Here is a 14,184-nt window from a genome sequence, read left to right as displayed (position 1 = left end):
TACACTCATGACGTCCACCCTTCAGCGCCTCACACGGTGATTTCCTCCTTTGCATAGGGCCTCACAGTTGTTAGGGGAGACTTTAACGCCGTCCTGCAGCCCTCACGTGAAGTGACGGGCACCCTGTCGGCACATCATCTTGCCTCTGCAAGGAGCCTCTCTGGTTGGTCATCGGCTTTGGGCCTTTGTGATGTATGGTGGGTATGGAAACCCCGCAAAGAGCAATACACCCACACATCGGCGGCTCATCATACCCACTCCTGTATAGAACTCATCCTGATGCCCACCACGGACTGCCAATTTGTTTGGGGCCATTAAATTGCCCAGGGGGATCTTGGATCACTCCCCCGTCTCCCTCCGTATTGGGACCTCCACTGTTGGTCCACGGGCGACTTTGCGACTGAACGCCTGGTTTCTGCAAGGCTCCGATCTGGTGGAGTCACTCGGGCAAGAATTGCGTCACTACTTCTCCACTAATACGGGCTCGGTCCCCTCACCGGGGACGCTGTGGGAGGCCGGGAAGGCTGTCATTCGGGGTGTGGCCAGAGGACTGGTCCACACGAAACGTGTGGAGCAGGCCACCCAGCTCGTGCAGCTGGAGACTCCGGCAGTGCAGTTGGAAAGAATCCAACTGACCAACGGTAGCGATGACTCCTCTCGACAACTTGCAATGGTCCATGGTGAGATACGTCGGATCTTGTTGAAATCCTCTAAAATGCTGTGGCGCTCTTCGGTGGCACGTATTTATGGCTGGGGCGATAACAATGGCAAGCTTCTCCACAACCTAGTGTCCTACCCCAAAGTTAACCGCATTATTGCCGAGATTCGGTCAGACACTGGGGTCCACGATGTAACGTCATCTGCCATTTCGCAAACCTTTGCTGGCTACTACGCGACCTTATACGGCGCTCGCCCTCCGTGTGCTCCCCTGGCAGGCTTGCTGGAGGGGACCGGTACTCAGCTACCATGTCTCCCCCAGGCGATAGCTGATACTTTAGACCATCCCTTCCCCCCGGAAGAAATTCACCGAGCGATCTCACCATTACATCCCGGCAAGACACCTGGACCTGACGGATACCCCCAAGAGTACTACGCGTCCTTCCGCGATGATTTGGTTGATTTGGTTCCCCACTTAGTGGAGCTATTCAATAATGTGGTGGAAGAGGGGTCCTTCCCGCCTGAAACTGACGTGGCCACCATAGTGGTCATACCAAAAACTCAACCGCCCTCCCTGGACTGTGTGGACTACCGCCCGATCTCGTTGATTAACACGGAGGTAAACATCTTTGCCACCGTGATAGCCCAGCGACTCCGTCTCCTCCTACAAGACTTGATCCATCCCGATCAATGTGGGTTCATACCTGCCAGGGGTACCCATAACTGCATTTGTCTCCTCCACCTGGCTATGGCTCACCGTCATCACCTGACCCCGTATCTGGTGTTGCTTTTCATCGACTTTGAAAAAGACTTTGATACGGTGGACTGCAGCTACCTTGAGGGCGTGCTCGAGCGGATGGGATTTGGCCTTCCCTTCCGCCGCCTGATCAAGGTCCTTTATAGTAACCCCAGGGCCCGTGTCTTCATTAACGGTGAGCGATCCGAGACATTCCCAATCAGGAGGGGCACCCGTCAGGGGTGCCCGCTCTCGCCGCTCTTATTCGGTTTGGCGATGAAGCCCCTGGCGACGCTTATCCGCCAAGACCCTCTCATCCGGGGTTGGGCCTGGGACCTGAGTCAGATCGACAAGATAGCCCTCTACACGGATGATGTCCTGATTTATCTTGCGGATCCGGACCGTTCCAGCCCCAGATGCCTGGAGGTCCTTTCCGCTTTGGAGCGGGTCTCTGGACTTCGACTTAACCCGGCAAAATCAACGCTGGTCCCTTTGCACCCCTCTCGACATGTTTTGACTGGTAGATGGCTATCCCCCTCAGGAGGCAATCATTCAAGTACCTCAGCGTGTGGGTTACCCTCCTGCCGGAGCTCTAATGGGTCCTGAATGTTGCACCCTTTGTCACTAGGTTGAAGGCAGACCTCAAGAAATGGCAGACCCTTCTCCTCAACCCCCTGGGCAGGAGAGCGCTCTTTAGAATGATGATCCTCCCCCGCTTCCTCTACACTTTCCAAAATATCACCATCCACCTCCCAGGTAGCCGGTTCTGGGAACTAGAAGGCGTTCTCACCCGGTTTCTATGGGGAGGAGGGAGGCCCGACTGTCCCTGGCCCACTGTCATATTCTCCCCTTTGACGGAGGCATGGGGGTAACTAATCTCCACCTCTACTACCTGGCCACAAGACTTATCGTGATACACAACTGGTTTGCGGGCGGCTGGCCGGACCCAGCATACCGGGTGGAACTCAGAACAATGGACTTCAAGCAGATTCAGGCGTTTTTAAATGGCTACCCCGTCACAAGGACGGTGCTCACGGCCTGGCGTACAGCCCTTTGCCACGTGCAATGGGACCGGAAGCTCAACAGGCAAACGCCACTGTGGAATAGTGCTTGGTTGAGGGAGGTCTCGTCCCTGCAAGGGTTCCGCCGCTTGGACCTCATTGGGATCTCGCTGCTTGGAGAAGTGTGGGTGGTAGACCACATTCGATCCTTCGCTGACCTACAACACCGCCACACCCTTCTTCATTCCCAATTCTATAAGTATCTACAACTCAGACAAGCCCTTCACACCCACATTCCACCTCCCACCTCTCTCCCGGAATTCAGTCCCCTGGAGGCCCAGGTGATGATGGGGAACCTGGGGAGGGGGGGGGGGTGTCCCGCATATACCGGTCACTGGTGAACACCGGTCCTGCGTCCCTGGACCGGTTCCGTGCTCACTGGGAGGAGTGGCTGGGTTCCCTGGAGGCGGATTGGCGGGATGCCCTTATGGCACCCAAAACCTTGGCTACATCCTTCAAGTTACAACTGGTCCAACTTTACTACCTTCATGCAGCATAGCTCACTGCGACACGCCTTTTCCGGGCCCATATGCGATCTTCCCCAGCATGCGCACACTGCAAGTCTTCTCTAGCAGATTTCTATCACATGGTATGGCAATGCCCGGCCCTGGCGCCGTTCTAGAGAGGGGTGGAACTCGAGCTCACGCAGGCCTTAGGATGGGAGGTTCCCCATGAACCGAGGTGCTTGCTGTTTAGGGTGTTCGACGGCCTGGATGGCTCCAGGGCAGATACGCGTTTCCTGGGGACAGCAGTGGCGAAAAGGGATATAGCTGCGCTCTGGTCCCAGGCTAAGGCGCCGACTGTGCGTAAATGGAAGAGCGGGATGGATTGGTGTGGAGCACAGGAGGAGTCTCTCTTCGAGGCCCGGGGTTGCCCCAAATTATTCGGTAAAGGGTAGGGTAAATGGTTCAGTTTGCTACCAGTGTGAGGGTCTGACTAATCTTGTACATCTGCAATGTTTTGGGATTACCACACCCAGTCCAGCGGGCCGCCTTTACCTTTGTCGACTGTATGTGATGAGATGTTTTTTATTACGATGCTTGATCTGCTGCCAATGAATTTAATTGTTATTAAAAAACCAATAAAGTTGATTATCCCAAAAATATCGTAGCCGGAAACAGACCCGAACTCTTTCGTCATCTCTAGGAGACAGCTCATAGTTTGTCTTAGTTTAGGGGTGTAAATTATTATGTCATCTGCATACAATCCGATCTTCTTGGACCAACCTCCAACATCAAAAGGCACAATATTCTCAGAGAGCCTTATCTTACGTGTGAAAGACTCTGTATACAAATCAAACAAGAGTGGTGACAACGGGCACCCTTGCCTAGTGCCACGCCTAATCAGTACTGGCTGCGTAAGCCTCCCATTCACCAGCACTCTTGCTGTGGGGGCCCGATATATAGCTGACAGGGTTTTACAAATATTTGTGCCTAGATTAATATGTTTAACTAGAGTGTGCAAGTAAGCCCAATTGACTCGATCGATGGCCTTGGTGGCATCTAATGCGATAACTGCCAAAGGAAGATCGTAGGAAGAGGCTATGTCTATAGAGACAATAAGGGAAAAGGTCAGCTCTTTCAGCTGTCTACCTCTAATAAAGCCCTTTTGATCCTCATGAACTAAGTGTGAAATGACACTATTCAGCCTCCCTGCAATAATTTTGGCAAAAAGCTTATAGTCGGTATTTAAAAGGGAGATAGGTCTGTATGATTCAACATTCTTTGGTGATTTCCCTGGCTTGAGAATAAGCGTAATATTTGCCTAATTCCTAGAGGGAAGCAGAGAACTATCTCCCATGAAAATCTCATTAAACAACTGTGTCATGATAGGAGTTAAAACTCCAACCAGGGCTTTATAAACTTCCGCCGGAAGGCCATCTGGCCCGGGTGCCTTGCCTCTTTCTCCCCGTCTCATGACCTCCTCAACCTCTCCCTCAGTGATCTCGATTCAAAACATCCTTAAAATCCTCCGATTAAGGGTCCAAGAGTTCCACCCATCCCAGAACTGCCTGATCTTCCACCATACGATCTTCCTGATATACCTTCCCAAAATACTCATGAATGGCTGCAGCTATTCCTTTATTATCTGTGATAATCAGACCTGTCTCGTCACTTTTCACTTCTTTAAACAGATTTCAAACTTGGTCACTCTTTGTCTTCCAAGCTAAAAGCTTGCTGCAGCCCTCACCGTACTCAAAATCAAGAAGCTGGCTAGCATCCCATTTCTTTTTGACTCTATCTCTCAGAATTCCCGCTAAATCTGCCTTTAAATCAATTAGATCTTGTAGGTCTTTATCACCAGCCCCTCTGTGGCCTACATTTACTAGCTTCCGAATCTTCTCCCCGAGAGTATTGTTCGATCCAACTTCCAGATTGAGGCTAAATTGCTGTCCCCTATTGTCAACCGAAGGGAAATAGCTGAGTGGTCAGAAAGATGAACTCCAATATGCCCAACCTGCGCAACTGAATCAACCATCCTGTGGTCCACCAAAAAAAGTCAATCCGGGATTTATGATTATACTTTTTATAGTAGAACGTGAATCCTGACTGCTGACCAAACCTCCTTCTCCATATATCACATAAACGCAGCTGTCTCATCAGTAATCTAACTCTAATTGACATTTTGGGATTTACAGCCGCTCTACTATTTTGAGATCTATCTAGTTTGTGATCCAAAACAGTATTAAAATCCCCAGCCATAATAAGCGGCCCAGAAAAGTTCAGTAATTCCCTTGCCAGGTTATCTAGTGGACCCGTATCGTCCTGGTTCGGTCCATAATACCCTACCACAATAAACACTTGCCCAAAAACCTTTAACTTAACAATCCACCATCTCCCCCCAGCATTGGACGATGTACCTTCCACTGAGATATTCAAGCCTCGTTTAATTAGAACAGCCACTCCCTTAGTCACAGATGTCTGTGGAGTGTATACTACATGATCCACCCACAGTTGAGATAAAAACAGCTGCTTACTCTCACCCCTGGTCAGGTGAGTCTCCTGTAATATAACTATTTGTGTTGGAGAATCCTTCAAATATTGCATTATCAATTCCCTTCTTCTCTTTACACGTATTCCATTTACATTCCATGATAATATTCTCAATTCGTTTGAACTACCCCCACTCATCCCAACCAAGAAAAAAGACTCTCACGCCCTCCCTACCAATTGACAGCAAAAATGCAAGTGAGGATTTTTCTACATTTACACCTTACCATTCCCTCCCCCACCCACAAAAGGCCTGCATCCCACCCCCTTTCCCAGGAGAACCCTTTCCAACTACCCATGGCTAATAAGCCCTATGAGTGCCCCTTAACGGGCAGTGCATTTAATAAACATTAAAAATAAAGAGAATACACAAGTAGAATCCTTAACGAATCCTTAAAGAAAGATCAGCCGGAGCAGCCCAAAAACACCTTATAACTTCAAATTCAAATATTACCCGGTTGACACTGTTCCAAAAATGTATGTACATCTTCTACAAAACGGAAGAAGTGCATCTTATTATTCCACATCACCTTTAAAAGGGCTGGAAATTTCAGTTGAACCAAAACCCCCAATTTCCTCAGCGGCTCGATCATTTTACCAAGCTCCCACTGTCTATTAGCAGTAACAGTCGATAAGTCCGATCTTACTTCAACTTTAGCACCGTCTACTTCCAAAGTTTTCTTCTTAAGAGCACTCGCTAGAATCTTCTCTTTCAAAGTGAAGGTCTTAAAATTTATCAGAATTCTCCTGGGTTTAGCACGATTAGCGTTCAACCTGAAGGGGTCACTATGTACTCTCTGAATATCTCTAGAGATTTCCTCCTCTGTCTCTTCCATCTGCAACTCACTCTTTAACAAATGTACTACATACTTCCTGAAGTCCTCTCCTTCTTTACCCTCTGGAAGTTTTAGAATTTTCAGATTGTTCCTTCTTTGCATATTCTCGAATCTTTCTACCCTTTCCTCGTGCTCTCTCTCCTTATTCTTAATTAGTTATAGCTCCTTCCGATTAACCATAACCTAAGATCTCTAACCTCAACCTCTAATGCAATCGTTCGGCTACTCAAGTCATCAATCTTCTTCTCGAACAAGCCACAGACCGCCCTAATACTTTCCTGGTTAGACTCTGGCGTCTCAAATCTCTTCTGTGTCTCATGATTAAGATTTCTAAGCATGGTAATTATAGAAGAATCACTGCTCTCCTGCTCTGCCTCCCTCTGCTGCTCAGACTGTACAAGCCCCATCGTTGATAAAGTTCCAACTTCCGCTGAAACTACGGTTACTTCAGAGCCAGTTGCTTCAGAGCCAGCTCGTGATAGCCTTAAAATACCCTCATCCTGAACCTGAAATTGTGATACATCATCACCCATGTCTAGAGCCAGGACTTGGAATCGGTTAGGACTCAAATGTTTGGACCAATCAACCAAATCTATATCAGACACCTCACCCAAACTACCCCCAACACTAGCCAAAGTATTCCCACACTTTTGATGTACCTGTTTACCCGTGGGGGTGTCACTGGCCTTATTAACTTTGTCGGAGTTTTACCCTTCAACACCAAACTCTTTGGTAACACCTTAAAGTATGATCTGAGGGAGGGTGTCACCTTAATCTTGATCTCTGACGAGTCGCCCCTTACCAGTTTGTTATGAAATTTGTTTTTAGCGATTTGCCTTCCTCTGCGCTTCACCTCCCTTACCTCCTTGTTATTTGAATCAGAAGAGCTGCCCTGCTTAAATATTAAATTCTGCGCCGCTTTCCCTGCACTCCTTATCGCATACCTAGAGATGAACCTTGCGCCTGCCCCTTCCCCTGCCCCAACTCCATGGTTGCTAACCGCCACAGAATTGTCCACAGATTTTCCAAACACAACTGTTTACATGTGACCGCAGCCTTGTGACCTTCACTATCTTTATTGTTTGCCCTAGCGGGTAAAGTCTCAAGGGACCGTAGCTGGGGCTTTACATGTATGCGAGAAAAGTGTACCTGTGCCTCTGAAGAGGAAAGCCGCACCTCCGACCTCTTCTTGCTCCTTGTAGCAGCCTGGCTGCCTTTTTCCCCCGTCCCCCCCCTCAAAAAACAATCCTGGCTGCGGCTTGACGCCCTTTGCCGACCTCGAGTGCCCCTCTGTCCCAGCTGAGATTCTCTTGGCTTGCGGGCTCCTCCTCTGCGTCGTCCTCCCGCCTCTCCAGACTCCGTAAGCCGATCCCACCACACAACACGGGCGGAGTGAGACCAGTAAATCTTACTGTTTAACGTGCCCGCTCTGGTCTTCACAAACAAAATTGTGGCAGATACGAAATCATTGCATCCTCAGACTACTTGCACCTACTCGCCAGACTCCACTTGGTAAAGAAAACCCCTGCAACCACCACCCGACTCGGGAGACACTCGCAGCCCGCAACTATCCGTCCGCCATATTTTCCCCTTCCAAAATACAACAAGGAGGGAGCCATTACGTTGCTTATATTATGGTCATTGTGCACCAGTCGTTCATGGTGCAGGGATGCAATTTATGAGTGTAAGAGAGAGAGCCACTGCCAGCTGCTAGTGTATCTATGGGAGGTGAGCGCATTGGCGCTTTGTACGCCAATTAGTGCTTTTTATGCTCTCTCAATAGCATATTATGGTTTTCTAAAAAGAAGTTTCATTTACTTCTGCATTCCCATGTGGATTTGTTACAGTCTAATCTGTCGAATCTAGGAAGCACACGCTGCTTCTTCTGCAGTTTATTAGAAACAAAACAAATGCATTTATGTCCCCATGAGCATTCTTGTGCCCGAGTATTCACTACAGTCCGAGTGCTATGAAAGTTAACATTGCTGTTTAATAAGACAAAATGTATTAACATAAAATCCTTTTAATAGTATTGCACAATAATGCTCAAAGAAGACAATATCTATTCTAAAGTGTAATCTGTAAACAAGAGAAAAATCTATAATAATGTATATTGTTGTTTACATATATGACAAGATTACTAACCGTGAATGAACTTAAATATTTTTTAAGTTAAAAAATGCATTCAGAATTATTTTTGTCTATTAAATATAAGTGGTGGGACACCATGAGGATGGCCAGAAGAGTCAATGTTATGTGGAAGCTGCTTGAAAGGTCTGGAGTTTATTTATTTGTGCATTGTAAGTATTATAATCATGGTTCTTTTTCAATAGAAACTGCCAGACCTTTTAAAAGGATTGTTAAAAGAAAGTCTAACACTTGAAGAAAGATTTTTGCCAAATGGTGACATCCGATCACCCTACACATCCTATTTCCTAAAAAAAGAAAAACAACATACATAAAAAAGATTAATGCATCCTATCCTCAACACATTGTACTCTTCTTTTTACAATCATACAGAATTCCCAGATCCGAGCAATGAAATGACACCATACTTTAATAGAAGACAAACACATAGCAGGTTATCCTGTAATATGATCTTATACTGACCCCTTGGGGTTTTGAAGGCATTTCATGGGTCACTATGAAATGTGGGTTTCATTAGCAAGAGGACAGTCTCAAACCAGCCTGCAGAGCTTTACTATTGCATTTTGTTGATTTAATATTCCAATCATGAAAACTCATACCTGGCCGTTCTTATTTTAACTAATGAATCAGGAGAACAGCATTAACAATCTCACCCTTAACCAGACTTCACTTACAGTTTTTAGTAAACATTCCCGTTTGAGAAACAATACATTTTTTAACCCAACTGCCACAAAATAATCATGTAAAATAAAAAATACAAACTGGCTAATGTTTATGATATGACCCTACATCGCCTGGTGACCTGGTGATATTTACAAACCACATCGCCTTTAGCCTTGTGGTTTATGATGTGATCAGAACACCATGATGGAAATGTAGGACCATACTACATGGTTACCTATTATTATCCTACAAAAATAACAAAGGTTATACATTGAAATATACTTGGAACTTAATGTTTACATATTTCATTAAGGCCTTCGCCATCCCATGTACACGAATGAAATAGAAAAATGTACCCCTTGGTCAACAATGTCAAAGGTTACCAATACATTGAGTAACAGGATCAAAGAGCTACCTCTCCTTACAGTGTGAAAAAGACAACTTCCACAGTGGGAGGGTCGCTTCAACATATTGAGTTTTTCCAAACCTAGAAAGAGCAATGTTGAACCTCACCTGACATCGGAAAGGTCTAGACACAGTTTCTTCATAAACCTTATAACTCTGAATGTTGAAAAGTAAATGAAACCCTCCCACATTTACTGTAGCCAAAATTATTTTCTAAGATGTGTTGGTGACAGTGACTTATAATTTAATGAAAGACTGAAACCCACCCTATACGATGCTCCTGTATGAGATTTCTGTGTGAAAACTTGCCGATGCATATATAGATGGAAAAAACATGGAAGCTTTTCTCACACCCATTACAACAGAATGTTATTTACACTTTGTGTGTTCACAATTGACCACTAGGCATAATAAATCATGCAACTTCTTCCCTCATTAACTATATCTGTGGTTTACAGAAGGTTTCTTACATTTTATGAATAACTGAAATATCCTACATATTTTATGTTGTTTTTCCTATGTGTGATTGCTAGGGTCATTTTAGGTATGTTGAGCTAGCAAAGCCCATTCCACCTTCAATACATTTGAATGGGTATTCTTCCGAATGCCTTCACAGATAGATAGTTAGGACTTATGCTTGAGTAAAGCTCTTTCCACATCCACTGCATGTGTGTTTTTCCATTTCTATGTTAGCTACTGACTCTTAAAATGTACGGATTTGCTAAAGCTCTTTCAACATTCACTGTATTTCTATGCATTTTCTTCTGTATGCCATCACAGATGGATGGTTAGGTCTGAGGCTTGTGTAAATCTCTTTCCACATTCTTTGCATTTGTATGTTTATTTCCCCTGCTTGTTAGATGGTGGCTCTTTGGATGCATGGATTTACAAAATTTGTTCTACATTCAATACAAGTGCATGGTTTCTCTGCTACATGCCTTTGCAGAAGGATGGTTAGGATTGACCCCCAAGTGAAGGAATTTCCAGATTCACTCCATGTGTATGGTTTTTTCCTGTGTGCTTGCGTTGAGGGTCCTTTATAGTTGATAAGCGCGTAAAGTTCATTCCACATTCCCTTCATGTGTATGGTTTTTCCATTGTGTGTGTTAGCTGGTGGCTCTTTAGAGTTGCAGATATACGAAAGCTCTTTCCACATTCATTGCATGTGTATGGTTTTTCTCCTGTGTGCATTCGCTCGTGTCTCCTTACATGTGATAGTTGAGTAAACCTTTTTCCACATTCATTGCATCTGTATGGTTTTTCTCCTGTGTGTGTTCGCTTGTGGATCTTTAAAGCTGTAGCTTCAGTAAAGCTCTTTCCACATTCACTACATGTGTATGTTTTTTTCTTTGTGTGTGTTAACTGGTGGCTCTTTAGATGTGAGGAGATAATAAAGCTCTTTCCACATTCACTGCAAGTGTAAGGTTTTTCTCCCGTGTGTATTCGCTTGTGGCTCTTTAAAGCTGATGCGTCAGTAAAGCTCTTTCCACATTTGCTGCATATGTATGGTTTTTCTCCTGTATGCCGTCGCAGATGGATGTTTAGGTCGGATGCAATAATAAAGCTCTTTCCACATTCACTGCATGTGTATGGTTTTTCTCCTGTATGCCTTCGCAGATGGATGGTTAGGGCTGATGTCTGAGTGAAGCCCTTTCCACATTCACTGCATGTGTATGGTTTTTCCCCAGTGTGTGTTCGCTGGTGGCTCTTTAGATGTGCAGAGCTACTAAAACTCTTTCCACATTCACTGCATGTGAATGGTTTTTCCCCTGTGTGTGTTCGCTGGTGGCTCTTTAGATGTGCAGAGCTACTAAAGCTCTTTCCACATTCACTGCAAGTGTATGGTTTTTCCCCTGTGTGAATTAGCTGGTGTTTCCTTACATGTGATGCTTCAGTAAAGCTCTTTCCACATTCACTGCAAGTGTATGGTTTTTCCCCTGTGTGAATTAGCTGGTGTTTCCTTAGATTTGATGCTACAGTAAAGCTCTTTCCACATTCACTACAAGTGTAAGGTTTTTCCCCTGTGTGGATTCGCTGGTGTTTCCTTACAGTTGATGCTTCAGTAAAACTCTTTCCACATTCACTGCATGTGTATGGTTTTTCCCCGGTGTGTGTTAGCTGGTGGCTCTTTAGATTTGCAGATGTACGGAAGCTCTTTCCACATTCACTGCAAGTGTATGGTTTTTCTCCTGTATGCCATCGCACATGGATTGCTAAGCATGATGCCTCAGTAAACCTCTTTCCACATTCACTGCATGGGTATGGTTTTTCTCCTGTGTGTGTTAGCTGGTGGCGTTTTAGCTGCGTAGAGCTACAAAAGCTCTTTCCACATTCACTGCATAGGTATGGTTTTTCTCCGGTGTGTGTTGGCTGGTGGCTCTTTAGATTTGCAGATGTACGAAAGCTCTTTCCACATTCACTGCAAGTGTATGGTTTTTCTCCGGTATGCCATCGCACATGAATTGCTAAGAGTGATGCTTCAGTAAACCTCTTTCCACATTCACTGTGTGTGTGTGGTTTTTCTCCTGTATGTGTTAGGTAGTGGCTCTTTAGATTTGAGGATGTACTAAAGCTCTTTCCACATTCACTACATGTGTGTGGTTTTTCTCCTGTATGTGTTAGGTAGTGCCTCTTTAGATTTGAGGATGTACTAAAGCTCTTTCCACATTCTTGGCATGTGTCTGGCTTTTCTCCTGTGTGCTGTCGCAGATGGATGGTTAGCTCTGATGCAGAAGTAAACCCCTCACCACATTCACTGCATGTGTATGGTTTTTCCCTTGTGAGTGTTTGCTGATGGATCTTTAGGTTTCCTGTGTGAGTAAAGCACTTTCCATTTTCACTAATTGTGTCTGTATTTTCTGGTTTTTGCGTGAAATATTTGCTCCACAGAGTCGATGACTCATTAAAGGTCATCTTACATTCATTACACCAAAATGAATTTTCTGTTGAGTTCTTACTGGTGTCAGTGAAGTAATAATGAATTAATAAATATTTTCTCATAAACACAGAACCGTTATGTTGTTTCTTCTCTTTATTAATGAACTCTTAGTTGTGAATTGCTGATGAACACTATTGCCACATTAACGGTGTCCTTATGGGTTTCACACTGTGAATTGTTGGTGATGCTACTTTAGCACTGAGCAGAACCTAAAGCGTGTCTTCCATTGTATGTGTTTTACTTTGGGGTTTAGAGTCTAAGTATTGGCTATATTTTGGCATAAATCATATTATGCCATGAGTTTGCTGACTGACCATTATGGTTGCTGAACAACTAACTATATTTTAATATTCACTTGATATGTGTAGTATTTGAAGGGTTTGTGTTCTTATTAAGAATGTTAAATAGTTACTGGAATCCTTGTACGACTGATAACATATGCATTGTCTTCCTATAATGAGCTGTGTCTTCAACCTGCGTTAAGAACTTTTCAAGTAGAACTGCAAACTCGCAGCTTATCTAAATAATATATTTTTAGGAGAATATTTATAAAATACACACAAAAAGAAAAAAACTCATTACCAAGTCTTTATATTCTAGAATAATGTACGGATTGTAGGGGCAGCCAAACAGTGTTTATGGTGGATTAACATCACAGTCTTTATATTATCATGTTAGAGAGGCTAGCATTGTGGTAACTACCTAATAATTATCTAAGATAAATGGTGGTATCTAGCATATTTTAATACTGGATGTGTTCTGCCAGTTTAATTTTTGTGATGTTAATTATGTCAATCTTTTGAGTCCAGCAGCATGGATGTCGTCAGCGTCTTGAAGCAGCCGGATTGCACTTCATGTTCTTGCAGGCTTTGTCTGTTTGTGTACGTGATTCTCTGTCTCCTACTGATTTTTCCTTTTTCCTATTACTATTTGGCATCATTTCTTGTTCTTCTTGAGTATTAGATACCTTTCAAGTATTGTCAAAATTTCTTCATTACTCTTCGTCGTATTATGTGTTCAGGAATCTCCTATCTGTGGATACAAGAATACTGTAATATCAAAATCTATAAGCAGCGTAGTGTACAATATGTCTCAGATGAAATGTCAAAAAATTAACACAAACAAATTCCTGCCACTGGTTATTACTCTAGAAAGCAATCCAGTCTATCTTGCTAGCTCACTGCTCCAAAATGAACATGTCAAGAGTTGATCTGATGTGCCTACGCAATGTTCTATGTGCGGACTACGTCTCCCAGCATGCTTGGGAAAGTAGGGGAGGAGCTTAACTTATATAGGTCAGCAAGAGTGCACAGGAAGTACTCGTAATCCTGTCCCTACCGTGGAGTCAAGCTGCTTGGTGGTTCCTATTCTGCTCTGTTCGTTGTACTCATGGTTGCTGAGGCAATCTCTTCATTCCGGTTTGGATTTCTGTTCTCTGCTGAGAGTCGCGCTGCTCTCCCTCGTTGCCACCCGGCTGGGCCGTCTGTTTATTCAGCGCTACCTGTCTGGATCAAGCTCGGTCTTCCCGCCCTGACGTAAGCGCTGGGGAGCACCAGTACTTTGTGTAAAGTCCGCGCTCTGAATTGCGCTAGGAAGACTTTCGCCTCCCGCGCTGATGTAAGCGCTGGGGAGCACCCGTACTTTGTGTATAGTTCGCGCGCTGGATAGCGCAAGGGGTATATTTTCGCTTTTTGCGCTGACGTAAGGGACAGGGAGATCCTATTCTAGTTGTGGATTCGCGCTGAGGTAA

General features: G+C 44.7%; 1 protein-coding gene across 1 annotated transcript in view; it reads right to left on the bottom strand.

Annotated features, from left to right (window-relative positions):
• Window positions 1-8,819: 8,819 nt before the first annotated feature.
• LOC144772273 (uncharacterized) overlaps window positions 8,820-14,184 on the bottom strand; it is a 73,726-nt gene continuing 68,361 nt past the window's right edge. Inside the window, exon 5 of the mRNA XM_078656505.1 lies at window positions 8,820-13,466. Coding sequence (XP_078512631.1) covers window positions 10,574-12,496 — 1,923 coding nt within the window. The 5' untranslated portion in view covers window positions 12,497-13,466 and the 3' untranslated portion in view covers window positions 8,820-10,573. The remainder of the gene's footprint in view (window positions 13,467-14,184) is intronic.

This window comes from Lissotriton helveticus, chromosome 8, assembly GCF_964261635.1.
Source record: "Lissotriton helveticus chromosome 8, aLisHel1.1, whole genome shotgun sequence".
NCBI classification, from domain to species: domain Eukaryota; kingdom Metazoa; phylum Chordata; class Amphibia; order Caudata; family Salamandridae; genus Lissotriton; species Lissotriton helveticus.
Note: the sequence above shows the minus strand (reverse complement) of the source record. Positions and strands in the feature narration are given on the sequence as shown.